The sequence below is a fragment of the Vicugna pacos genome, chromosome 21 (genome assembly GCF_048564905.1).
Source record: "Vicugna pacos chromosome 21, VicPac4, whole genome shotgun sequence".
Classification (NCBI taxonomy): Eukaryota; Metazoa; Chordata; class Mammalia; order Artiodactyla; family Camelidae; genus Vicugna; species Vicugna pacos.
Genome location: NC_133007.1, coordinates 32778039 through 32803827, shown reverse-complemented (window position 1 = coordinate 32803827; position 25789 = coordinate 32778039). Strand labels below are relative to the sequence as shown.

The 25789-nt window shown below is 64.5% G+C and overlaps 2 protein-coding genes across 5 annotated transcripts; one reads left to right on the top strand and one right to left on the bottom strand.

Annotated features, from left to right (window-relative positions):
• Window positions 1-2149: 2149 nt before the first annotated feature.
• SLC22A31 (solute carrier family 22 member 31) lies at window positions 2150-6883 on the top strand. 3 transcript variants are annotated; one of them, XM_072946821.1, is made up of 9 exons: window positions 2150-2487; window positions 3796-3899; window positions 4007-4161; window positions 4433-4601; window positions 4794-4939; window positions 5034-5142; window positions 5275-5489; window positions 5877-5988; window positions 6422-6883. In XM_072946821.1, exons 1-9 carry the CDS (start codon window positions 2185-2187, stop codon window positions 6726-6728), a joined length of 1620 nt encoding a protein of 539 aa, XP_072802922.1. In that variant the 5' UTR covers window positions 2150-2184; the 3' UTR covers window positions 6729-6883. The 3 variants fall into 3 exon arrangements, with proteins under 3 accessions (XP_072802922.1, XP_072802923.1, XP_072802924.1); XM_072946823.1 differs by having other exon boundaries at window positions 2356-2487; window positions 3683-3899; XM_072946822.1 differs by lacking the exon at window positions 5877-5988.
• Window positions 6884-7105: 222 nt separating this feature from the next.
• CDH15 (cadherin 15) lies at window positions 7106-23885 on the bottom strand. Of its 2 annotated transcripts, XM_072945927.1 has the most exons (14): window positions 23806-23885; window positions 17007-17165; window positions 16647-16802; window positions 15401-15545; window positions 12933-13093; window positions 11995-12123; window positions 11459-11644; window positions 10238-10491; window positions 9500-9642; window positions 9106-9342; window positions 8601-8840; window positions 8373-8509; window positions 7988-8155; window positions 7106-7667 (listed from the first exon to the last, which is right to left on the bottom strand). In XM_072945927.1, exons 1-14 carry the CDS (start codon window positions 23845-23847, stop codon window positions 7467-7469), a joined length of 2358 nt encoding a protein of 785 aa, XP_072802028.1. In that variant the 5' UTR covers window positions 23848-23885; the 3' UTR covers window positions 7106-7466. The 2 variants fall into 2 exon arrangements, with proteins under 2 accessions (XP_072802028.1, XP_072802029.1); XM_072945928.1 differs by lacking the exon at window positions 9106-9342.
• Between the last annotated feature and the right edge of the window lie 1904 nt (window positions 23886-25789).

Sequence of the window (25789 nt, the reverse complement as noted above, 5' to 3'; positions counted from 1 at the left end):
CAGCATGATTCAGTGGGGGAAAGAAAGGGGCTTTCAACAAACGGTGTTGGAAAATTTGAGTCTCCACACAGAAGAGAATGAAGCTGAGCCCTTGCCGCACACCAGAACCTGACTCAGACTGGATCAAAGCCCTACATGTAAGAGCTGAGTCTACAAGGCAGTCGGAAGGAAACACAGGTGTGAATCTGGTAACGGCTTCTCACACACAACACCGAAAGCATGAGCCCGAAGAAAAACAGTGAAACTCATCAACATCAAAGAATGTGCATCAAAGAACACTATCAAAAAAGTAAAAAAAATCTACATGATTACAGAACATACTTTCAAGTCATATATCTGATGATGCCTTGTACGTGAAGAACTCTCGTGACTGAACAACAAAAATGCAAACAGCCCAAGTAAAGAAAAACAAAGACTCTGAACAGTGATTTCTCCAGTGACACAAACACAGCCACAGGTCATGAAGAGTTGCTCAGCGTCACCAGCCATCAGGGAAATGCAAATCAGAGCCACAACGAGATACGGCGCATCCACCAGATGGGGATAGTTCTGTTTTGTTTTTGTAAAGAGAAGGTAACAGGTGTTGGCAAGGAGGCTGATGGGAATATAGCTGATGGGAATGTGAAACAGGTGGCCACTGTGGAAGATGGCTCAGTGGTTCCTCAGAAAGTTAAACACAGATTCACCACTCCACCCAGTAATTCCACTCCTAGGAGGACACCCAAAAGAACCAAAAACAGGGGCTCAAACGAACGCCTCCACACAAACGTGCTCAGAAACACTAGTCTCGACAGGCAAACAGTGGAAACCAACGCATCCGTCAACAGACGACCCAAAAAGCAAAACATGCCATCTGTATGAGGGAGTGTCATCCAGCCATACAAGTGAAGGAAACGGAGAAGAGCCGCGAAAACGCTGTTCTAAGTGCGAGAGGCCAGATCCCGAAGGCCACGTGCTGTGGGCTGGTGGCTGCCAGGTGGCTGCGGGAGCGGGAACAGTGCTACCTAACGGGTACTGGGTTTCCTTCCGTGGCGATGGCATTTTGGAACTTGATAAAGTTTGGCAGTACCATAAACGGCTAGTTTTATGTTGTGTGAATTTCACCTCAAAAAAAAAAAGCGTCATCTATAGGACCTCCTGTGTTTTTTTCTCCCTGAGAGAAAGAAAAGGTAGCAAACACGCCTTACCTTGTTCCCGGGAAGGAGGGCCCACCACCAGGACGGCGTCGGTTGCTCCTGCTTATCCCTAAGTGCAGCGTATTCAGAGCCAAACTCACAAAAGCACCAGCGCGGGACAAGGTAACTTCGAAGCTCGTTTTGCAGAATAATCCTACGATAGCCCTCAGATTTCTGGGGCGCAGAACACGGAGTGGGCCTCTCCTTTCCGGACACCACGCTCCGCCGGGGCTGCGGCACCAGAGGCCACGCAGGGCAGGGCGGCCCGAGCGGGACGGTCCGAGCGGGACGGTCCGAGCGGGACGGCCGGAGCCGCTTCCTCCCCGGCTGCAGCGCCGCGGCCGGTCGCCGAGGTGCACGGTGGCCCGGGGTCGGCAGGCCTGGCCCGAGGCTGACGCGGGGCCCTGGCTGTGTCCGGCCCGCGACCCCCGCACGTCCCCCGGCCGCTAGGGCCAGACGCCGGGGCCCCAAGGCCCCCGAGCCGCCTGAGGGAGCGTCCGTCCGGGGCCCGAGGAGCCGAGCGAGACGCTGCCGCCGCTACTGTGGCCTCGCGCTCACCTGAGCGCCCGCTGGCCACGCCCTCGAGGCCTCGCCCCGCGCTAGGACGCCTCGCTGACCACGCCCCCGCGGCCGGGTCCCCGCAGCACCTGCCCGGCCCTCTATGGCCCGCCCCCGCCAGCACCAGGCCCCATCTCTACCGGCCCTGACCCCGCCCCGGCCCGCCCCAGGCCCCGCCCAGAGACCTGCTCGACCTTCCAGGGCCGCGCGCCGCAGGTCGGGTCCCCGCAGGCACGGACCCACTCGGGCCCTGCCCCAGGCCCCGCCCCGCAGGCCCTGGTCCTCTCGGGCCCCGCCCCTGCCCCGCCCCGCAGGCCCTGGTCCTCTCGGGCCCCGCCCCTGCCCCGCCCCGCCGGCCCTGGTCCTCTCGGGCCACGCCCCTGCCCCGCCCCGCACGCACGGTCTCTCCCGGGCCCCCGCCGCGCCGGCCGCTAGAGCGCAGAGGCCACGGATGGAGACGGAGGCGCGGGTGCTGCGCGCGGCGGGCGGCTTCGGCCGGGCCCGGTGCCTGCTGGCCGCCGCCTCGTGGCTGCCGTGCGTGGCGCTAAGGCTGGCGCTGGGCTCGGAGCCGCTGCTCACCGCGCTGCTCGCCCACCACTGCCAGCAGGATCCCGCAGGCGACCCGACCCCCTCCCTGCCGCTGAGCTACCCGGAGCCGGCGCCCGGCGCCCGCCCCAACGGCACGCGACCCTGCCTGGGCGGCTGGCATAACGCGCTCCCCGCCGTCGGCCTGCTCGGCAACCCGGTCACTCAGGTCTTCTGCTCCTGCCCTCGTTCCCTGCCTCTACCTACCCCCCAACCCCGTCCTCTGCTTCCCTGGTCTGCCTCTCCCTTCCTCTGCCCCATCCCTGCCCCATTCCTCAGTTTCCCCCTCCTCTACAACCCCCCACCCCTGCCTTGGTCGACTGGGGCTATTATACTGGGGCTTTCAATGGGGGGTCAGCCCCCTCCTGTCTGAAGGTGCGGCAGGTGCCCTAGTAGGCCTGGTGCCAGGCCTAAAGGCAGAGTCGGGCCTGGAGCTGCCAAGGTGAGTGGGCAGTCTGAGGCAGGGGGAGGAGTTAAGCTGAAGGTTTGAGCAGGTAGGTGCCTAGCAGTCAGCAGGGCCTGGCTTTAACTTCAGCGCCATCACCCTTCTAGCCACCTGTGGTTTTGGGCTGTGCAGGCGTGGAGACTGGGTTCCCAAGACTGAATTATGAGAGCAACTCAGTCAGTTTCATCTTCAAAGAGCAGGCCTCCCATCTGTGAGGTGTGCAGGCTGGACTAGAGGAGGGGGGTGAAGGGGGCTGAAGGCTGCCCATCCCTGCCTCCCTCCCAGCAGCCTCTGCCCCACAGTCCCACTCCCACCCCGAGAGGAAGGGCCCTGGGTGGAGACTGGGACAGTGTTGCCACATCCCTGCCAGGCCCGTCTGGAGCCCGCTGTGGGCTGGGCCTCCTGCTGCTGCCCACCTGTTTGGTGTGGTGACAGGTCAGCGCCCCCCAGCTTTCATAAGCAGTTGGATTTTAAAATAAGAACTCTGATGTAATGTGACCCAAAATGGTATGTTAAACTTGGCGAAAAGGCACAGGAGCCTGGAAGGGTAGGCGGGGAGGTGCAAAGCTGAGGTCAAGGGCCTCTGGCTGGGAAAAGCTAGTGAGCATGGCCCTTAGCTTGTTCTCGGAGTCGCCCTTGAAGTGCCCAGGACAGGGGAGGGGCGGGGGAGGCCTGGGGCCTGGGATCAGGTCAGCGGGGGGCCAGCTGTAGTGGGTAGAGTGATGGCTGGAGGAAGGTGGGTGCACCTCCATCCAGAGAAAGAGGGGGAATCCTGGAAACTCCAGGTCATTACTCCCTGGGGGCTCAGACCAGGAATTGTTCCAATTCCATATGAAAACCGCCAGAGTCAGGAGACCACGCTGTGTGACCTTGAGCAAGTCCCCCGCCTCTCTGGGCCTCAGTCTCCTCTTCTCTCCAGGGAGGGATTGGAGCAGGACATCTAGGGAGCCCTGCTTCCAGCCTGACATCCTGGGAACTCCAGCAAGGGGGGAGGCGTCCTGGCTAGCTGACAGGTGACTGGTGTCCCCTCAGTGGAGCCTTGTGTGTGAGGACGGCTGGACGGGGCCGCTGGGGCCAGTGGAGCACCTCCTGGGCTGGTTGCTGGGCTGTGTCCTCCTGGGCCTGGGCTGTGACCGGTGAGACGCTGCCCCTGCCCTTCCGCCCTGGCGGCCCTCCCCTTGAGCCCCTCCGGGTCCCCTGAGCACTCCTCACCCAAATCCACATGTCCCCTGCTGCACACCAGGTTTGGCCGCCGGCCTGTGTTTGTGGCCTCCCTGGTGCTGGCCACGGGCCTGGGGGCCGGTGAGGTCCTGGCCGCCAGCTTTCCAGCCCTGATGGCTCTGCGGCTGCTTCACGGGGGGGCCTTGGCAGGGGCCTCCCTCGCCCTCTATGTGGCCCGTGAGTGCCCGGGGTGCCTGCTGGAGGGGAGGGGGCAGGTGGGTGGCACGGGAGACCTTTCTGGCACTCCAGTCAAGGGCCCTTCTGGAGGAGGTGGGAGGGGCACTCTTTGTTCTGTGAGCTCTATGTTTTGTGCGCGGGCCTGGTGTCAGCAAGGCGGCAGGTCGGCCTCAGACATCCAGCTCCTGGACAGGGCAGCAACTGGCCGCACAGCCCTGGACAGAGAGCCCTCCGGAGAGGCCTCAGCCTCAGGCCACCTATGTCTGCTCAGGGCTGGAGCTGTGTGACCCGCCTCACCGCCTGGCTTTCTCCATGGGGGCCAGCCTCTTCTCTGTGGCGGGCACTCTGCTGCTGCCCGGCCTGGCCCTGCTTGCGCAAGATTGGCACCTTCTGCAGGGGCTGAGTGCCCTGGTGACGGGAACCCTGCTGCTCTTTTGGGGGTAAGTACGGCGGGAGACGGGTCCATAGCTGCCATGGACGCCACGTGTGTCACTGCCCTCTGACCTCCGTGCAGCACCAGGCGTGTGGGACAGGGACACAGAAAACCATGCGATGTGCCTCCCTGTGGGCTGGGAAGAGGGGAAGGGGCCTTGGCCGCTGCTCTCAAGGGCATCCTCACCCAACCCCCACAGGTCTCCAGCCCTGTTCCCTGAGTCTCCCTGCTGGCTGCTGGCCACAGGGCAGTCAGCCCGAGCCAGGAAGATCTTGTGGCACTTTGCAGAAACCAGCGGTGTGAACCCCGAGGACAGCTCGGAGGAGGAGAGCTCCCTGGCTACTGGTAATGCGCCAGCTGGGAAGAAGGAAGGGGTGCTGGAGGCTGGAGGAAGGTGTCGTCCCCTCATACGCACCCCATTATGTCCCCGGGGCTGCAGAGCTGGACATGCTGTGTGCAGGGAGCCCTCAGCCCCAGCACCACTGGGTCCTGGAGCTCCGGCACACCCGCGTCGCCTGGAGAAATGGACTCATCCTGGGCTTCAGTTCGTGAGGAGGGGAGGGCCTGAGAGGGCATGGGCGGGCTGAGGAGGGGGGTGGTCCTTGCCTTCCCTTTGGGATGAGTCTGGTTGCCATGATCCCTGGCTCTGGCTGGGCCCCTAACTTTGCTGTTCCTCCCAGGCTGATCAGCGGGGGCATCAGAACCAGCTTTCTTTGCAGCCTGACACCAGGGGAGCCCACCTTCTACTGGCCCTACTTCCTAGTGGCCGGCCTGGAGGCAGCAGCCACCATCTTCCTGCTCCTGACGGCTGACCTCTGGGGGCGCCGCCCAGTCCTGCTACTGGGCACCTTGGTCCTGGTCCTGGCGTCCCTGCTGCTTCTTGCGGGGACCCAGTGTAAGTGTGGGGCCCCACAGGCTGACAGGGCTGTTGGGTTCAACCGGGGGTCTGCCCGATGGGGGTGTCGTGGGATCAGACCCCTCCTGGGGCCTTGAGAGAGACGCACAGGGCGCGAGGTGCCGAGATGAGACCACTGTCTCCCGAGTGTGCACCTAGGGAAGCTGAGGCCCCGAGATTTAAGGGCTAGAAGCATTCCACAAGAAGGGGCTTATTGTAAAGGTCTGGGTCAGGCGGGGCAGCCCGCAACTGCTGACCCCCAAGCAAAGGGCACAGGTGCAGAGGCAGAGAGACGGGGAGGGCAGGCTCGCAGCATCCCTGAGACTCGGAGGAGCGGGGCAGGACCCCTGGAGAGCATCATGTGGGCAGCACTCTCCTCCTCCCCAGACCTTCCCAGCTGGACTGTGCTGTCCCTCTCTGTCCTGGGGCTCCTGGCCTCCCAGGCCGTGTCTGCTCTCAGCAGCCTCTTTTCAGCAGAGGTCTTCCCCACAGTGACCAGGTGAGGGGGCCTAGGGCTGGGGGGTGGGGCCCTGCCCACAAGCCCCACTCCCCAGCTCCCTGGTGTTGGCACTGGAGTTTAGAGGTCTCTTCCTGGGTGGCTCGGGGGACAGTGGTGACGTAAAGGCCCACATGTCAGCAGAGGAGTGGAGGCAGGGGGAGGGGAGAAAGCAGCCCGAGGTGGGCGGTCAGAGGGGAGAGCCCCAGAGAGGGTAGAGCTCCAGGGGGAGATCACTTTTCGAGTTTCTAACGAAAAGGACAGAACTTGTTCCAGGGCAGCTCTTCCCTAGACTTTTCGGTTGTTTCCCTGGGGCTCCCACACCTTGGCCCTGCTGAGGGCCACCTCTGGGGCCAGGCCTGCCTGGGGGCACTGGGCACCTGGCACAAGGCTGTGTCTGCAGCCCTTAGGGCCGCCCCACCGTCCTCTCTTGCAGGGGCGCCGGGCTGGGCCTGGTGCTGGGAGCTGGATTGCTGGGCCAGGCCACCTCCCCACTGGCCGACCTGCACAGCCGGCAGGGCTTCTTCCTGCAGCACGTGGTCTTCTCGGCCTTTGCCATCCTCGCCCTGCTCTGTGTCCTGCTGCTGCCCGAGAGTCGTGGTCGCGCGCTGCCCCAGTCACTGCAGGACGCTGACCGCCTGCGCCGCTCCCCGCTCCTCCGGGGAGGCCCCCTCCAGGACCACCTGCCTCTGCTGCCCGCCTCCCAACCCCAGGCCGGGACACAGCTGGCCCAGGAGGGGTGACCAGGCTGCAGACACACCTCCCCTCAGATGGCCACACACCAGTGCAGGCGGAGGGGGTCTCAGGAGGGAGTGAGAGGCCAGCAGGAAGCGGGCCTGGGTTCCCGGGGGCCCTGGTTCCCCCAGTGTGCATGAGGAGGATAAAGGTGACCGTGGAACTTGGCATCCTTGCTGGTTCTTGCCTCAGATGGCACCTGTGGCTGGAGGGGGCTTCTGGTGTCCACCTCCCCTCTGGAGACTCACAACCCGGAACCCAGGGCATCTGTAGCTTCCACCCCATTGGGGGCAGCCTGGGGGCAGCCTGGGGCCAGCCCACAGCTGCAGGCCTGAAGGGACTGAGGTGGACGGAGGCCCTGCTGGTCACCGTGCCAACTGCACGCTGGAGAGACTAGCATGTCTTTAATTCACATTTGCCGGAGGGCGGCTTCCTTCCCTGCAGAGATGAGGTCCACGTGGGCGGGAGGCCGAGCTGGGGATGGGGCCTCTGATACCCCTGGGGGCCATGGACTGGGCAGAGGGGCACTGCCTTCTGGCCGCTCCACTCTGGGCTCTGGGTTCTGACCTCCCCTGCGGGAGCCAGGCTGACCAAGCCCCTGGGTGGGGCCCAGTGCCCTCTGTCCACCTCCGGGGGGGTCAGCTGGGCCTCTCAGCCATACAGCCAAGTGAGGGGTGTCGAGTTGGGTCCTGTGGTCTGCCTCCTGTGTCCAGGGCCCCACCAGAAAGCCCCTCCCCCGTCTGCCCTCACGGGGGCCCATACAAATCAGCCAGCCGGGCGAAGCGCGGGCCCCAGTCCCAGAGGCAGCTGTAGTCCTGATCACCGTCGCCCAGGCTGGAGAGGATGGAGCTCAGCGTCCCCGCCTCGGAGCCGTCGCCCTCGTAGTCGAAGATGAGAGCCGTGTCGTAGGGTGGGACACTGGGGTCACTGTCTGCAGCCTCCAGGCCCTGCGGGAAGGCCTCAGGGCTCAGGGCCAGCTCATGCCAGCGCCAGCCAGCGCGCATGTGTAAAGGGAACAAGGTCCTGCAAAGCAGCCCAGAGCTCGAGGGCAGTGGCTCCTGCCCAAGACGGTGGCATGGAGGGAAGGTTCCCTTCCTCAGGCTAGAAACGCTACCCCCCAAGCCCCCTCACACGTGTCCAGCCGCCCACCCTCCTCACCCCTGGTCCAGCCCAAGGCACATGCCTGAGTCTGCGTGGGGGTGTGGGGTGCGGTGCCCATGCCCTGCCCTTCCAGCCCCTCACCCCTACCTCTACCCAGGGCACCTACCTCGTTGATGAAGTCAGCGATGTCGGAGGGGCTGGTGGGCAGCGTGCGGGCGGCCTGGGGGTGCGCTCTGCCAAATGGGGCATCTCTGCGCAGTGGTGGCCGTCCCAGGGGGGTGCTCAGGGCCACCAGCTCTGCCGGGTGGCGTAGCTGGTCCATGTCATAGGCGTCCTGCGGAGGAACAGCACGCGGGGATTCGGCCACCTCTGTCGCCAGCTGGCGTTTCGTCCACGGGCACCTTCCTGGGGCGGCTTGCGAGGAGGCCGCAGGCCATCTGGGGCCCCTGGGGGCCCCCTCCCACCACTCAGTGCCTGTAACCCGCCCTACCCCGCCCCTCACCTGGTCCCCCTCCCCGCCCCTCCCCTTGGTCCCCCTCCCTGCCCCTCACCTGGTCCTCCTCCCCGCCCCCCTGCTCATCATAGTTGAGGATGTTGTCCCGGAGGTCGTCCTGCAGCCCGTGCAGGAGCCCCTTGTCCCACGACTGCTGCCGGAACCGTGTCAGGAGGGCCACCAGCAGGGCGAGCACTGGGTGGAGAGGCACAGGGCAGAGGTCGGTGGTGGGCAGGGACCATGGGGGCGGGGCGCGGGGGCGGGGTCTGCAGGCGCGGGCACTCACAGAGCAGCAGGATGACGCTGGCCAGCATGATGACCAGGGCGCCCAGGCTGAGGCCCGCACCGCCTGCCCGCAGCGCAGCGGACCCTGGTAGGCAGGCGCCGTCTGGACCGCAGCGGCACACGGTCACGTTCAGGGGCTGCTCGCGCTGCTGGGGCGGCTGTCCTGAGTCTCGGAGCAGCAGGCTGAGGCGGTGCAACCCCTCTTGGACCTGGTGCCGCAGCCGCAGGCGTGCGTGGCTAACTGCGGAGGGCACCTGGGTCAGCGCGCGGTTGTGGGGGCAGGGGTACTGTGTCCGCTGCTGACCCACCTCGCGAGCCCACTCCGCGCCACTTGGCAGCCTGAAGGGTGGAGATCCTGAGATGCTGGGCTTGGGTTTCCCATCCACCCACCGAATGTAATGACTGACCCCTGCCTGGCCTGCAGAGGGAGGCAGCGGGACCACGGTATTGAGTGACCTCGGCCCCAGGTTCCAGGCCTCCGACCCTAGGGGTGTAGGGGGGCTCACCATTAACCTGGCTGAGGCTCCAGTTCTGAGCCAGCTCTGGGATCCTGGGGCTCAGCTGGAAGTGGAAGGGGGCCCCGTGGGGGGGCAGGTCCTCATCCATGGCCCCCAGGAGAAGACCAGAGCCCTGGTCAGGTGCGCTGCACAGGCTGCCCCACGGTGGGGACAGCTCAGGGGCGTGGTCATTGACCTCCAGGATCTCAATGGACAGGGTGCCAGTGGCCGTGCTGGGTGGGGAGGCTGCAGGCAGGAGAGGCTGGTGGGCTCCGAGCCCTATGGAGCCCCACCCACACTGTCAGTCTGTTCAGTGGAGTGCCAGGCTCTCAGCCCCTAGGCAGCAGCAGGGCCCCAGCTGCAGTCAGGGAGCCAGAGAGCCCAGGCCGGGCTCGGTGCTCACCATCGTCTTGGGCCAGGATGATGGCCCTGTACCAGCCGTCCTTGAGGAAGGGCGAAGCGGGGCTGAGCACACGCTGGGTCTGGACCTGGCCGGTGGCCCCGTCCACTTGCAGCCAGTCCTCAGGGTCGTAGTCCTTGGAGTAGCTGTTGGGGAGGAGGGAAGGAGGGCGTGGGGTGGCCCTGGGCCCAGGAGGGACCCCAGAAGTGTGGTCACACGTAGACACAGACATGCCTTTGAGGACAGCCTTAAGCTGGTGTTTCCTTCCCAATCAACAGATGAAGAAACTGAGGCCCAGGGAGGACGGGTGAGCTGCTCAGGGCCCCATGGTCATGGAGCGACAGCCAGCATTCTATGGAGACCGACTCGGACACACAGGGCCGAGGCAGTGGGTAAAACCCAAGGTATTAAAGCCACTCCCATGGGAGCAACAGCTCCCCAGAATGGACAGGGCGAGACACTAAGAGGCTGGCCAACACAGACCGTGGCCATGTCAGTGTGTGCCAGCTGGACCTAGCCCTGCCCTAGGGAGCCAGGTCACGTGAACACACACATGCAGGACAGTACTTGAGAGCCCCTGGACCCTCAGTGACCCACACTCATGAGTCCTCCACCCTCTTGTCCAGGGCCCCACGGGAACCCTCGGGGCACAGGTCCAGGCTCCCTTAGCGGTGCTCCTGCCCTGACCAGGAGATGGAGGCCTGGGACTCAGTTCCCTCTGCTCATGCCTGCGGCCCCTACCTGAGCCTCTGCAGCTGCTGTGTGTCAGGGTCTCGGGCAGAGAAGGTGGCCACAGGGGTTCCTGGCGCTGCACCCTCAGCCAGGCTGGTCCGCAGCGGGTTTTCCTGGAACACGGGCGCCTCGTTGACGTCCCGTACCTGCACGCTGACCCTGGCCTGGCCCCGCTCGGCCCAGGGGGCAGTGGCCTGCAGGGGCGCCTCATTCTGCACCGCCACTCTGAGGTCATACCGCTCACGACGCTCGTAGTCCAGGGGCTGTGGGGAGGGGCAGAGCGCTCAGGACCCTGGAGTGCCTCGCGTCTGGGACACAGGAGGCAGGCGGGCGCTGGAGAGGCCCCCCTGGTGGTGCTGCCACCCCGGTGCATCCTCTGAGCCCCTACGCCCCTTCTCCTTGTAAACTTTGGAAAAATAAAAGTTAAGCAGGACAGAAAGGCACAAAGAGTCATGCAAAAATGACCGAACACACGCCCATCACTCAGAACGAGTTTGTTGTGTGGTCAGTTTTATATCACGTGGCCAGGCTGTCCTCCTCAGTGACTCAAGCACACACCCATCTGGGTGTTGAGAAGAAGGTATTTGGTAGATGTGGTTAAATTAACCTCTATATCGGCTGACTTTAAATAAAGAGGATCACCTCGGACAGCCTGGGTGGGTTTCACCTGTGGTTGAAAGTCTTTAAGAGCAAAGCTGAGACTTCCCTGAGGAGGAACACTGCCTCCAGGCTCCTGGGTTTCCAGCCTGTCCCAACCTTTCGGCCTCCACACTCGCCCGGCCAGGCTCACAGTGGCTGGCATGGGCCAGGCTCTTGCAATAAAGCTCTTTATGTTTCAAAGCCTAAATCTCCATCTCTCTGTGTGTGAGCATGTGTGTGCCTGTGTGTGTGTGTCCACGTGTACACACGTGTCTCCTGCTGGTTTTGTCTCTGGCTTCAGGTCTGGCCGACATGGTGGGTCTGTAATTGTGCACGGTGATCACACGTGTCAGGTGGAAAAGGCTGGGAATAACACACAGGCTCGTGGGGTTGCCCCCTTTCAGCCCTGTTGCCCGTGGCCCGAGCCTGCAGTCCCAGCTCCTGGCCCTCTTGGCTCCATCCCCTTCCTCGGCTCTTCCTGAGGACGCAGAGGGTCCAAACAGGGGTCCAAGGGTGTGAGGAGACCCACCTTCCCCAGCTCGGTGGTGGCAGTGAGACCCCGGCTGGGGGCAGGGCGTGTAACCCACTCACCTTCACCACAGACAGCACGCCCTCGTTGGTCTTGGGGTCTGTGTGGATGGTGAACTGCCTGTCGGGGTCGCCCTCCAGGATGGTGAACCTGGCCACCCAATTCGGGGAGCCTGGCAGGTCCCGGTCCTCCACTGCGAGCCGCCCCACGTCCACTGCGCTGACGGCCTCGGTGGCCTCCACAAAGAACTGCGGGGCCAGCATGTTACCCACGGGGCCCTGCGGGCTCCCACCCTCGGGGAGTCATCCAGGTCCACTGCCCCCGAGGGAGCTCCCTCGGAGGAGCCGTCCCCCCTCGAGGGCAGGGCCAGCCGCTCCCTCCCATGTGGGAGAGCCTGGGGAGTCTGTTTCCCGCCCCAGGGGCTGCAGAGGGGCCTCGGGCGGCTTCTCCCCAGGACCCCCAGCTCCTGACTGTTCACAGGCTCGCAAGTGCCCCCCTCGGCTGGCCTCTGACTGTGGCTCCTGCACCATCCCCAGGACCCCCAGCTACCCCACCCCAACCAGGAGCCCCGGGGGAGGGCAGCCCTGAGTGGCGGCACCTCGTCCCTCGTGAACTCCGGCGCATTGTCATTGACGTCCTCGAGTGTGATGAGGGCTGAGGCGGTGGCGGTGAGGCCCTCTCCAGACATGTCTGCCACCTGCAGGGTCAGATTGTACACGGCGACCACCTGGGGGCACAGTGACAGGGGTAAGAGACCCAAGGGGAGCACGGGGCCAGGGCTGGTTGGCAGGCCAGGCCGGCCACCGCAAGCTCAGCCCTGGCAGGGAGCCCTTGGCGTCAAGGCCCCAGGTGGCTCCAAGCACCTGCCCTGCTCCCAAAGTCTGGGACAAAACATGCTACCTGGTCTCTTGGGGTCGGCCAGAGTCAACAACTGTTGACCCCAGACTCTGCCCCAGCCCGTGCGGGGGTTAAAAGGTCAATTGCCAAGTCGGGTAAGCACTTACAGGGCGCCTTCTGCATGTGGGATGCTGGGTCCCTGCCTGGGAAGCCGGTGCAGTGGCAGAGGGAGGGGACAAATACCACCTAACACAGCCACTGACCAGACGGAGCGCACAGGTGGCCATGGGGAAACCAAGGAGGGCTTCCCAGAGGAGCTGATGCCACACAGAAGGCCAGCAGTGAGGGCTACAGGGACCCCACAGAGGAAGAGCAGGCAGGGACGGCCAGAGGGCAGCTCTTCTCTACAGATCCAAGAGGTGAGGGCCCCACCCCAGGCCAGGGACCCAACTGCGTTGCAGGCAATGGGGTGGGAGAGGTTTTAGGCAGAAAACACACCAAGGGCCTCTCACACCATCTTGGATCCAACCGCTCAACCGACGGGGGAGGGGTTTGCCTTTGGGGGAGGCAGGGGTGTCTCAAGCTGGGTCTGCCTGGAGCCCAGGGCCATGGGATCGGGCCCCCTCCCCGCCGTGGGCCTGCCTGGCGGACACTGGCTGCCCTGCGCCAGCTATCAGGGCAGAGCCGCGGGGGCCTCACCTCGCGGTCCAGGCCCACTTGCACGGTGCGGATCTCCCCCGTGTAGGGGTCAATGCTGAAGAGCTGGGGGCCGCCCTGCTCCAGGATGGAGAACCGCAGGGCTGCGTTGTCGGTCTCCGGGTCATCCGCATCCGTGGCCTCAGCTCTGGTCACGTAGGTGCCTGGGAAGGGCGTGGATGTGTGCGGCAATGCCCGTGGGTGCCAACCCCCAACTCCAGGGCACGTGACCCACTGGTGCCAGGCCCAGGACCCCGTCCAGACTCGTGCTGCTTGTGGGAACGGAAGCGGGGTGTGCGACACACACGCTGACATGGCCTCCCACCAGACACCCAGATGGCCCGACGGGGCCGAGAGCCTGCTGGGGGACCTGGGGCTGCCCTGAACCCCAGCCCCTGGGGAGACAGGGTGGGCTGCCCTCAGCCCCACCTGCAGAGACACACAGCACCCAGGGTCGCACCTGTACCCTGGGGTAACGGGGTGCCAAATCTCAGAACCCGTGCCCACACCTGGTTCCCTTCTGCTGCGATTCAGGCCTGGCACCCCTCGCTCAGGTTACTAAAGTCAACCCAGTGAGGTGGACTGGCCTCGGGCCACCTGGGGAGCAGCCCCGGTAGCTGGGCACCCTTACCCGTGGCTGGGCTCATCCCAGCCCTCCCGGGCACTGACGGGCCCCCCGGGGTGTCCCACTGGGGTCTGATAATGGGCAGAAAATCAAGTCGCCAGCCCAGCCTGAGAAGCCACCTACCAGGTGACTCCTGGCACAATACTGGACCCCAGGGGAAAGCCAAGAACTCTCTGAACAGGCACTTTTCCCGGGGTGCGGGTGAGCATTCCGGAAGCACATCACATGCACTCCGTGAATGAGCAACTGAGCAAACTCCTGGGGTGAGGGAGCCGGGCCCTCACTACCAGAGAGGGGCACCCCAGCTCGGGCCTAGGGGTCTGCCTGGATTTGGGAGGAGCCATTGGTCCTCCGGAGGGTCCACACCGCAGGTGGAGACGGGACTGCTGAGCAGGTGGGACAGGGGAGGGGTTTGCCTTTGGGGAAGGAGCAGGGACCCCCAGAGGCTTGGGGCACAGGAAACACCCACGACCGAGACCTCCCGCCCCCACGTACCCCGGGAGCCCCAGCAGGTGCCGGGCAAGGGTAGTGGCCCTGGGAGGGGCCCCTGGGAGCTGCACGAAAGCAGCGGCCCAACCACCCACGAGACGGTCCGGCCTCCCAACAGCAGGCCACCCCACACTCCCAGCGGCCAGTCTCCACCCAGCCCGTCCTGTTCTTACACACAGAAGAGCAAGAGAAAGGAATAACCCACCCTCAGCCACCAAACGGCCAGCAGAACCAGACCTACAGCCAGCCAGACGCCGGGGCTTCCACCCAGCAGAACTGAAGACACTGTGCTCAGGGTGTCGGGGCCGTAAAGGAGGAGGTGGGCAACTCGCAGAAGAGAGGTGGGGACTGGACAGAGGCAGGACCTCCTCTGCTGCAGAGGCCTTACTGGGCGAGGGAAACCGAGCAAGGTCTTAGATGAGGTGCTACGTGTCAACGCTGACTCCCTGGCTCCGATGGTTACACGGAGTCACTTCAGTGCGTGCAACCCCCGCTGTCCAGAGAGGAAGGTGGGGGGAAAAGGAAAATGGCTAACGTGAACGTGATAAACATCGTATCTCTGTGAAAGGTGTACAGGAATTTTTGCCAACTTTTCTGTGAGTCTGAAATTATGTCAAGATAAAAAAATTAAAAGTAAAAAGTATTGTCATTTTGAGTCTTAAAAAACAAAAATAGGATGAAATAAAATTAACACGCATGGCCAAGGAGAGGCAAGTCTCTGCGGCACGAGACTGTGAGATTTGACCAGGGCCCCTGCGACCAGGGTGGGGAGGGGGCAGAGGGTCCCCGTCCGGAATGAGTATGTCTGCCTGGAACAGAGTCAGGCAAGCAAGACTGTCTTGTGACGATTCCTAAGGCACAGAAGGTTTTGAGCTTTTTGTAATCTAAATGTAGAATTGAGCACAGAGAGGGAGCGTCTGGTGATGGGCACGGGGTCTCCTTCTGGGGGATGAAGATGGTTTTTAGAGGGAGGTGTTGGTGTACAACACTGTGAATGTGCTGAAGTTCATCTTAAAATGGTTAACTGTATGTTAAATAAATTACACCTCAATTTAGAAGGAGGAGAAGAGGGGGAAGGAAGAAAGGGGAGGAGGGGATTCACCATCCACAAATCCTCTCTGCATTCTGGAAGATGGGGGGGTGAGATTTGTATTGAAAGGGGAAGTGACCTGAGTCAAATTCCCTCAGTCCTGGAGGCTGTTTACCCATTTTCAGACTCTCTGACGGACCTAGGGATAGGCCTGGGAAGTTCTTGCTGGAGGGAAATGCTGGACCTCTGACCTATCAAGTGCACGTCTGCAGAAGCTCCCTCCCCCACCAGGAACCAGGGGGTGCGGGGACTGGGCTCCCACCTCACCTGGTGCAGCGCCCTCCAGCACGCGGCCAGTGAACACCTCCTGCCGGAAGACCGGTCTGTTGTCGTTCTGGTCCACAACCACAATCTCCAGGTCTGTGGGCTCCTCCAGGGTGGACCCTCCAAGGTCCAGAGCAAAGGCCCTGAGCTGGTCAAGCAGAGAACAAGGGCTGCACTGTGGCCCCAGTTTTTGGTAGCTCACACAAGGGCAAAAGGGACAGGGAGCAGGGACTCTGTGTCCTGCTGGAAACACTGACTGGAACATGTGAGGAGCTGCAAAGGGTGGGGCACGTGCTGGGCAGACACAGCCCCCCCCACCAAGAGGCACCTGCTTCCTCCTAGCAGGCAGGGCGGCCACCACACTTCCTCTCTTGCTGTGGCCACCAGGGAGCTCACAGCTACATTTCAAGTGCGAGTGAATCATGTTCTCCCTAGTGCTCAGGTCTTGCTCCCTTTTTCTGTATCCAGTTTTGGCTCCTCTTGAAGTGTATTTTATTTCTCTGTACATGTGAAATGTTAAATGAAACCCCCTCTCATCCCTCTGAAGAATGGGTATGACACCCTTTCCTGGGAAGATACGCTAACTCTCTGTGTAAGGGAACCAAGAGCTAGTTCCTAGAGCCTGAGGAAGATTTAGAGCACATCACAGGACAAGGCTGAAGCCCCCTCCCTGGGCAGGCTCAAAACATTTCAGGGGGGCCCCTCTGTGGGGACTCAGGTGAGCTTCGGGCTCCCCTCCATGGCCTCCTGCTCGCCCAGCTCTTACTCCCCTCCCTGCTACCCCTCTCTCTGGCCCCACAATCCCAAGCCCTCCAGCCGCAGGCCCCAGGCTGCCTCCCTCCGTCCCACCTGGACAGTCCCGGGCAGCTACTGCTGGGACTGGGGCCAACACTGCGGGCCCTTCAGCACCACCCCCACCAAGCGCAGCAGGCTCAGGGGAGCACAGGCCGTGGCTGAAGGGAGCTCCACCTGCATCCAGCGGTGCTTTCCTGGGAGGGCTGACGCCCACCCCTGCTGGCTGCCCCCCAACCAGGGCAGCTCTTCTGCCAGATGGTCATAGGATCCTGAACACCCGCCTCCCAAATCCTGCCACCCCCCAAGGGAAGGACACTGGGTCTCACTGGAGGAGCATGTGGCCACCGGCCCCCAGGGGAATGGGAGTCAGGTAGGGGAGGGGAGGGGAGAGGCCAGAGGGAGGGGAGGGGAGGGGAGGGGAGGGGAGGGGAGGGGAGGGGAGGGGAGGGCCCACCCGGAAGCGGTCTGTCTTCTCCCGGTCCAGCACGGCGTTCAGGGACACCTTCCCTGTGAACTTGTCTATGGAGAAGACGCCCCGGGGCTCCTCGTCCACGCCAGGCCCCTGGATGCTGTAGATGACACTGCCCGGCTGCTGCTTGTCCGACTTGATCTGTGGGGCAGGACACGGGCTGGGTTCGCGTCCTCTCCGCAGCCCTTGCCCCTGGGCCAGCTGGGATGGGGTCACTCCGCCTGTGGCCCCAAGGGTGTCCTGTCCTAAAGCTCACACCTTCTGGGCCACCAGGGACGCGCCAGGCTCTGCTCTGCCAGGGGCCTCCCCTCCCCGCCCCGCCCCGCCCCGCCCGCGGCCCCTCACCTGCACCAGGGGGAAGGGCAGGCGCTTGTGGTTCTCGGACACGCTGATGGGAGGGATGACCCAGGCTCTGCGCACGCGGCCCAGTGTGGGGGCTCGGCGCCAGGGGTACAGGGTGCGGGGCCTGCCCAGCCCGGGGACCCCCAGTGACAGGCACAAGCTCTGCAAGAAACACAAGCTGCCATCAGCCAGCGCAGCGTGGGCCCAGAGCGCCCCTCCCCGAGGGCCAGGCCCCGCCCCCGAGAGCCTGGGGCTGGGAGAGGTGGCCTGCAGTGGGGGGGGGGTTGGTGAGTGAGGCAGCTGCTGGGAACAACAGCTGGGCACCCCGTCCCCGCCCCGACCCTTCGTGGGTGGAGTGTGGATAATGGGGTAGGGGCAGGCGAAAGAGGCGGGTGCTCTGGGGACCCTCCCTCCTCCCACAGGGCTGATCTCCAGCAGCGGGGGCAGGGTGGGGGGGTGACACATGGCCACCCCAGCTCTCCTCAGGGACTGAATTCTTGAGGGTTGGTAGAGGTCAACTGGGCCAATGCTTTGGTCCGAAGAGGCTCAGAGAACGGAGGAGCAGCCGTCCACACTGCAGGCCTCCTGGGCCAGGCGGGGAAGTTCACCGGGCCCGTGGAGGGTGAGCTGGGACCTGGGCAGCTGCCCCAGGGGCTGAGTTGGGCAGGTGGGCTGCAGTCGTGAAGCTGACAGGCAGAGGAGGTCGGAAGGAAGGGGCAGCATGGAGTGTTCTGGACGTTCAGCAGCCACCCCGGGCCCCGGGAGCCGTGCCCGCCCCAGCCCGGGCTGTCCCGCAACTGAGGAACCGGGTGCAGCCCCGACACTGTGGCTCCTGGAACCTGGGGCCCTCGGGCACCTCCCCCCCAGCCCCACGTGCCCTGGGGACAAGGTTGCCCCGCGTGCATTGCCCTCTGAAGTCCAACACTGGGGCCTGTGGGCTGCAGAGGTGCAATGGAGGGCGTGGCAGCCCTGCTCCCCAAATCTCCCGTGGTGGGCAGGGACATGCAGACGCACCCCAGGCCCCCCGTCACCACCCACTGAGCTCTGGGCTCAGACCCAGGACCAGGAAGAAGCGTGGGTGCAGTAGGAGGCAGGGCACCTGTGGTGCTGAAACTCTCCCCAGACCCACCGTCAGCTGGGCCCCCCCACTGCAAAATGGGGAAACTGAGGCCCAGAGAAGGAACCCACCTGCCAAACCGAGGGCAGGGCTGGGAGCACCCCAACAAACACCCAGAGATTCCTGGGATGGCCCTGGTTCAAGTACGCGGTCTCTGTAGCCGGTTCCTGGGTTGGGCAGCGGCTGGCCCAAGTGTGGGCTCAGGCCCCATGGTGGCTGGGCACGTATGGGGGCCCTCTATGCTCCCCAAGTCACGAGAAGGGCTGAGGCTGGTGCAGCTCTCAGGGAGAGGGGCACAGAGCCTGGCTGTCGGGGCTGAGAGCAGGCAGAGGGCACTGCTGGGACCTGGCTGGTTTGGCTACAGGAGAAGGTGGGTGACGCACCCTCCTGGCGAACAGGACCCCACTGTCTGCATGTGCAGCTGCCCCTGCCCTGCCCACCCCACCCCCCACCCCCTCTCCCTATCCCCCACCCAAGGCAGAGGAGACACTGCTGCCCAGAACCTCTCCTGGCCCCCTGGGCTCCAGGATCGGCCCTGGGAGCTGGCTGCCCCCATCCAGCCCCCTTCCGGCTCTTCCCCTCCTCAACCCCTCCACCCGCCCCCCAGCCACTTGATCCTGCCACTGGCTCAGCTTTCACTGCCACTCCATGCAGTCGCAGTCCATGGAGAGGCCAAGCCTGGCGCGGGGTCGCTGGTGGCCTCAGAGAAGGAGGGAGTGGTGCCTGGTGAGTGGGGGCTGCTTGGGGGGGGGCAGGGGAGGGAGGAGACACTGTTCTGGGCAACCTCTTCCCTGCACCCTCCTCCGCAGCCTGGGTGTTCTCTGTGCTCAGGGCCGGCCATGTGGGGCCTCGGACACTTTGCAGTAACACCTAAACGAAAGCTGGCCTCCCCCGGTGGCCCCAGATCACCTCCCCAGTCCCTCGTCCTGCCACCTCCCCTGCCATGCCCGGGGCCTGGAGTCCAGGTAGTAGAAAGCCTGGTTTGGAGAAAGGATGTGGTGGTTCCCCAGGCCCTAAACCTCCACACAGCCTGACAGATGGCAACGCCCACCTCCGAGCCTGCCTAGGCAGCTGGCGTCCCACCAAGTCCCCCAGCACAGCACTTCCAGGTCAGCGTGGAGGCCCCGCCAAGCTGGGACATGCCTGACTGTCACAGCGCTTGTGCGGACAGCGTCTGTCTCCTGGGCGTCGCGGGGTAGCCCTGAACTTGGCATTCTCCCCTGCCCTCCTTCCCTGCCATCTCTGCCCCGGTCCCCTGCTCAGCCCCTCTCGGCCCTCACAGCCCCCAGAGAGCAGCAGAGCAAGGGGCGCAGGCCAGCCATGGCCAAACCCCATCGTAGGGGGAGCACCTCTGTGACCCTCAGTGACAACACCCTGACCTCGGTGGGGGTGGTGGGGCTGGGCCTGGGGAGGGGTGGAGGACAGTCTGTAGATGCCCCTTAACCTCAGGCTCTGGGAGGGACACAAGGGACACACTGCCTTGCCCACCTCCGGGCCAGCCCCTACACCCCTGCAGCCCACCAGAGCCCCGGCTGCCCCCTCCCTGCCAGCCGCCTTGGCTGACACTCCAGGACGCCCACCAGCTTGGCACAGGGCCGTGTGGCAGAGGCAGAGCCTGGGAGTCCCGGGTCCCAGACTCTCTGCAGCCCGAGTTCACAGGGTCAGCAGAAGCCACAGAGCCTTGGCAGGGGCCCCTTGCCCAGATCAGAGGCGGCAGTGGGTGGGGAGGCTGGGCTGGGTGGCTGCCAACTTCCGGCTCTCGGGGACAATCCTGTTTGTCCTCTGTCCTCCCACTACCCCCCTCCCAGAAGACGTGGGTGGCTGGGGGTGCCTGGGAGCTGCCTGGAAATCTCAGGACACTGGGTGCCACGTGGACAAAGCCAGCTCGCAGACCCCAGCTCGCGGGCAGAAACATGAAGGCTCCCTGAGCCAACAAGAGCTCACAGACGCGATCCGCCCTCCCTGTCCGCCCTCCTTGGGCCAGAACCAACGGGTCATGGTCCCATGTCCCTCCTTGCGTGCTCGGTGGCACCCTCACGCTCACCCTTGGCCCTGCCCTCAGCCAAGAGCCTGAGAGCCTGAGGGCCCCCAGCCCCGGCCCCCCGCCCCACAGCTGCCGAGTCAGACAGCTCCGCCCTCATATGGGGCTCGTGGGGCCAGGCTGCGTGGCGAGCCCCTCACAGACCCACCGCAGGGCAGGGACGGCGTCTCCCGCCCTGGACCCTGGCTGCCAAGGGCCAGATCTGACCCTGAGCAGCTGGCCGCCTCCTCTCCTCCCACAAGGCCTCCTTCTGGAGGTCTCGCCGACCTCAGGGAAGTTCTGATCCCCTTGGCTCTGTGATCTCACCTCCTCCCTGTTTGGGGGGCAGAGCGACAGGCCCAGGCTTTCAAATTTGACTCATCAGAAGAATCAACCAGGGCCGGCAAACAGGGAGGCCACAAGCTTACCCCAGCCCTACTGACACAGAACTCCCAGGCGGCCCCAGAACCCCCAAGAGGGACGCCAGGCAGGCACAGGGCTCTCAGCGGGGTTTCAGTGCTACAGAGCCCTGACCTCACTCGCACCCCACAGGGAGGTCACCCCACCTTCGGAGGCTCTGCATGGGGGATGGCACTGGGGCCCGTGGTGGGCGTATCCCTACACCCACTCTGTTCAGAAGTGATGGAGAGAAAGTCCCTGAACCCTGGAGAGGCCTGCCAGCTACCCCTTCCCTCTGCAGGGGTCCGTCCTGCCTGGGGGCCTGGGGGCAGCCCACAGGGCTCTCTGCTTCTCTGCATGAGCCCAGGGTGGGAGCAGAACAAAGAATTGTAAGGCAGGGCCTGTCTCCCTGGAGCCTGGGAGGAAGGCCGGATGCCCACCTGCCCTGGGTAGGGATGCTGGTGGCCAGGGAGGCCAGGTGGGAAGGGACTTCCGTCTCCTGCGGCCCTGTGAACGGTGGGCAGGGGATCCACATGCGTCCCGGGTGACTAAAGGGCGAGGGAGCAACTTCTACGACCCTGCTGGGCGCAACAGGGCACACGTTGTGTAACGTGGAGGCTGCAGGGGCTCAGGGAAGGGTTTCTGGGGCCCTGGTGAGCCACGTGGCCTCTGGGAGGTAGACGGGCCGCAGCCACACTCCTGGGGGCTTTACAAGGTGCGAAGACCCCTGGGGCAATGTGGGAAAGTACCCGGAACTGGACGGCCCCACAGCAGACGTGCCTGGTCTCCTCCAGAACAGGCAAGGGAATTAGCCTGCGTTAGTGTGACAGCAACCGGGGTGGCGGAGCAGAGCCAGATCCTGGACTGCTGTCCAAGGCGAGCAGGGCAGCCGGGAGCATGGTGCTCGCCCAGTGGGTGGGGAGGGGCGTGGGCCAGAGCACACAGCAATCTCTCTGCCTCACCATCCTCGCCCCTCCTCTGAAGCTTGCGACAGCTGGAGGGGGCTCCAGGGAGCTGCAGTCGGACAGCTGGGCCCATTCCTGGCATGCCTGATGCCCGCCAGGCCATCCAGGAACGGGGTGGCCTGGATTCCAGCTTCGGGCGGGGGAAGGGGCTCTGGCCTGGGAAGCTGTGGGAGGTCAGGCCAGGGGCTTTTTGCCCACAGTGCACTTCAGCCTCTCCCGCAGTTCGAGCAGACCCCACCCACGTTCCACCAGGCTCCAGGCCTCCCTCCTGCTTCCCAGAATCTGAGAAACCCAAGCCTGGAAGCAGTGTTGGAGGGACGTCCATGCACACAAATGTGAGTTCAGCCATGTGGCTGACCGGAGCCGGGTGCAGGCTCGGAGCCTTGGCAGTGGACCTGGCCCCCTCATCTCTGCCCCTACCCTCCACCACCCGCAGTGGGTGAGGTCCCAGTGTAGGCCCAGCTCCCATGGGGGAGGGCGCCAACCAAGACCAGGTCTGAAAAGACACACTCTCAGCTCCCTGGCTGAGATTTTAGGGGACACAGGCAGGGGCGGGGTGAGGCTCGTCCAGGACCACCAAGCAGGCGATGGATCTGTGCGGTCTGGTCAGCAAGCCCCTCCCCAGGGGCCCCCTTGGCACCTGGGCCGGCCTGCCTTGGAAGCCCCCTGACGGGGAAGTAGGAGTGTCCACGAGGCAGCCGCAGGGCCTGTGTGGCTGGACAGGAGGGACGGGGTGTGAAAGCTGAGCTGGGTGGGGGAGGGCTGGGCAAGGTCCGTGTATTTCGGTGGTGGCCGGTGAACATGAGGACAGGCCTGTCATCTGGTCCCCTGCACACTCCAGCTGTCTGGGAGGGGTGCATTCTGCCACAGCCCTGGGGTGGGGGGCAGAGGAATCTGAGAGGGTTCTACTCCCCTCCCCAGCGGAGACCCCATGGGGCCTGGCGAAGGCATGACATCCCCAGACGCAGCGGTGGGGTCTGCAGGAACACGGTGCCCGGTACACGGGCAGGGGCTGGGAGTGCTGCTCCTGGAGCAAGTGGGGAGGGGGCACTGGAATGTGTAGGGGCCTCTGGGCCCTGCAGGGGCGGCTAGAGGACCCACCACACAGGGTGGCCCCCCAGCAGAGGGCTGAGAATACAGCTCATGGACAGCCAGCTATGCTGGGCTGAGGGTGGCTACGGCCTCGCTGAGCCAGCTGGTCGAGGCAGCGGGGAGCAGCGGGCGCTGTCTCTGTGGGGGCAGTGAAAGGGCCAAAGGCAGGGAGAAGGTGGCCCGAGCTGTGGGGCTGGGGGCCCCAAGGGGCCAGCCGCTGGCAGGTCTGGCTGGAGAGCAGCCAGTCAGCTGCCAGGGGCTGAACCCTGGGCTGGAGAATCAGAGCTGGGGGTCTGGGAATCAGGGGGCTATGCTGGGAAGCCCAGCGCTCCTCGCCAGCGTCCAGCACCGCCTGACGGATCTGGAACTGTTAACAGCAGCCAACGCTCAGCCCTGTGCTCACTGCCTATCGAGTCTAAGAGGCTGGAGACCATCCGTCACGTGCAACCTAGGGGCCCTGGCCTGTGACCCTGGCTCAGCTGGGTCCCCCAAGAGCCATGCGCCCCGCTCCTGGGCCCAACCAGCGCCTGCCCAGCTGCCTGGGGTAAGAGGGCAGGTGGTCCTAGCCCCGGGGCGCCCATGTGGAGAGCTGGGCGGCCTGTGCTTCCTTGCTCCCGTCCGGACCCCTTGCTGCAGAGACCAGGGGCCCGGGGGCTGTGGACCAGCAGGCGGTGTGGAGGGTGGCAGCTGTGTGCTGGCATGGGGCTCCCCAGGGAGCAGGGCACTCCCAAGGGAGAGTGGGTTCCTGGAGGGCAGAGCCTGCAGCTGCCCCTGCTGGTGGGGCACATGGGGGCTCTGACGCCACCCAAGACTAAGGAGGGTCACCCGCCAGCTCGTGGGGGCGTCTCGACGGAATCTAGCCTCCTGGCTTTTCCAGCTGGGGGTGCTCCTGCTGCCCCTCTGCCCTCCCACGAGGCTGAATGCCCCCAGACTCCAGCAGGGCTGAGGGGCGCACCTCCGGAGTGAGAACTGGCCCTCCAGGCGCGCTCCTGGCGGCCCCCCAGCTTGGCTCCCTGTCCTGTCCAGCAGAGGCGGTTACACCCATCCCTACAGCTCGCCCCTGGGACACATCACCCTGGACAGTCCCCGGGCCCCTCAGCCCACCAGCACCCCGACAGGCCAGTGGTCCCGGAGACCACGGCGCCCCACTCGGAAGACTCCGTGCGTCCGTGCACGGGGCGACGAACCCCGCGCGGCGCCGTTCCTTACCTGGGCCAGGAGCCCGAGGGCGAGGAGGAACGCGGCGTCCATGGGCCGGTAGCGCGCGGCAGGCCGAGTGTCCGGCCGGCGGGAGCTGCGCCTCCTGCTCTCCTGCTCGGACGGGACTCAGCTGAGCGACAGCACAAGTGCGCGGGGCGGGCGGGGCCGAGTGAGTGACAGCACGTGTGTGGGGCGGGGCCGGGCCCGGGGCTGAGTGACAGCACGAGTGCGGGGCGGGGCTGGGCGGGGCCCGGGGCTGAGTGACAGCACGAGTGCGGGGCGGGGCTGGGCGGGGCCTGGGGCTGAGTGACAGCACGTGTCGGGAGCGGAGGGGTGGGGGGTTCAGGCAGTGCCCCAGGCCTGATGCCAGGTCAAGTAGTGGAGCAGAAGGACGCCTGTCAGAAAGGCAGCGGTGCGTGTGGGCTGGGCTGGGGACCAGGGTGGAGTCCCTCTTTCATTCTGAGCACACCAGGCAAGCTCCTGCCTCAGGGCCTTTGCACTGGCGATATCCTCGACTGCTCCTGTTCCCCAGAGCATCCCACCCCCACCCCCACTCGCCGCAGGTTCACATTTGCTGTGTTAACTCTGTCGAGATGGAGCCCCCAAGACTGATTGTCCGTACTGACCCCCTGGGCTAGCACGGAGGAAGGACAGGAGCAGACCTGGGCCCAAGCCCAGCCCTGCCCGCCTGCCTAGAAGCCCCTCCTTCCTCCTCGGGTTGGCAGTCACTTGGTTAGTGACTACTTGGTACAGGGTGGAGACTCAAGCCCCTGCACTCCTGGTGCACCTGGGGAGGGAGGGGAGGGAAGAGGGGGCCCTGCGCACCCACATGCTTTCTTCAGGACAGGGAGTGGGGAGTGTCCTGTCCTGCAGCCTGTCTTGTCTGTCGCAGGAGCAGGCACAGGGCCTCTGCTCTCCTGTCCAGATTGCAGGGCAGCCGAGCAGGTGCGGTACCATCTGTGCCCTTGGCCTGCTTGGAAGGAGGCCAGGCGGGGGAGGGGGGCAGTGGCTGTGTCCCTATCACTTACTGCTCCGAGTCTGTAGGCTCTGAGGCCCTCAGGCTGAGCAGGCCCTGGGGCCACGTCCTGCTTCTGGGGCAGGACCCCCAGACCCAGGTGGAGAAGCCGCTGAGCGCTTTGGGTTTCTGCCCGCGGTTCTGGCGCAGCGGGTGAGTGGAAGGGGCAGACGGCCGAGCGCCTGAGTCCCCCTGGCTGACCTCAGGCACTGCTCGCCTCCGGTGAGCCCATCCCTCCTCCGCCTTGCTCTCCGCCATCTGTCTCCTGCTCACCCTCCTGCGTGTGGGGGTCTCCAAGTGGGAGGATAAGCTGGTCCAGTCATGGGGGAGCCCCAAGTGCAGGGAGGGGCCGCTGAGGAAGAGGTGTGGCCCCCAAGTTGATGAGGACCCTCCACGGGCCAGGGCAACCCCAGGGTGGGGACGCAGGCCTGCCGTCCAGTCCTAGCTCTGGCCCTTTGCAGACCTTGGTTTCCTCTTGTGTCCGAGAGACAGAGGGATGGATTCCATGAGCCCCGAGGCCCTGTCTGGCGCTGGTCCACCCCAGGCTGTGAGTGCCAGTTGGCTTTCCTTCCTAAAGAGGGACGGGCCCCTTATGAAGAGCCCACTTGTTTCACGGTGGGCTTGGGGTGACCGACCTGCTGGCGCCCCTGCCCTTCCCAACCCTATTCCCACTTCCGACGTACCAGGCAGCTAACCCCAGGTTCAACCCTTCACCATGGGGGGACCCCCTCGCACCCCCTCCCCTTAGGAGAACCATCCCTCTGGTCCTGCATAGGCGGGGGGGGGGCGGGGGGGCGAGTGGGCGGGGCCCGAGGCGAGAATCTCTCCAGGCGGCCCTGCGGGGAGCTGTCCCCCTCCAACCTCTCCCGTTCATGGATTTTCAGCTTTCTCATGATAAAAAGGGGGGCATCGACCGTTTCAGCAGATAACTGACGCTATTATAACTTTAGAAAAATGATGCAATTATCTACGTTAGAA

Excerpts from the sequence above, each read along its gene's own strand:
- SLC22A31 (XM_072946821.1), top strand. The coding sequence starts at position 2,185 with ATGGAGACGGAGGCGCGGGTGCTGCGCGCGGCGGGCGGCTTCGGCCGG. Across the intron at positions 4,162-4,432 it reads CCTCGCCCTCTATGTGGCCC|GGCTGGAGCTGTGTGACCCG; the intron begins GTGAGTGCCCGG and ends ATGTCTGCTCAG. Across the intron at positions 4,602-4,793 it reads ACCCTGCTGCTCTTTTGGGG|GTCTCCAGCCCTGTTCCCTG; the intron begins GTAAGTACGGCG and ends CAACCCCCACAG.
- CDH15 (XM_072945927.1), bottom strand. The coding sequence starts at position 23,847 with ATGGACGCCGCGTTCCTCCTCGCCCTCGGGCTCCTGGCCCAG. Across the intron at positions 17,166-23,805 it reads CCCTCGGGCTCCTGGCCCAG|AGCTTGTGCCTGTCACTGGG; the intron begins GTAAGGAACGGC and ends TGTTTCTTGCAG. Across the intron at positions 8,510-8,600 it reads CAGCGTCATCCTGCTGCTCT|TGCTCGCCCTGCTGGTGGCC; the intron begins GTGAGTGCCCGC and ends CTCTCCACCCAG.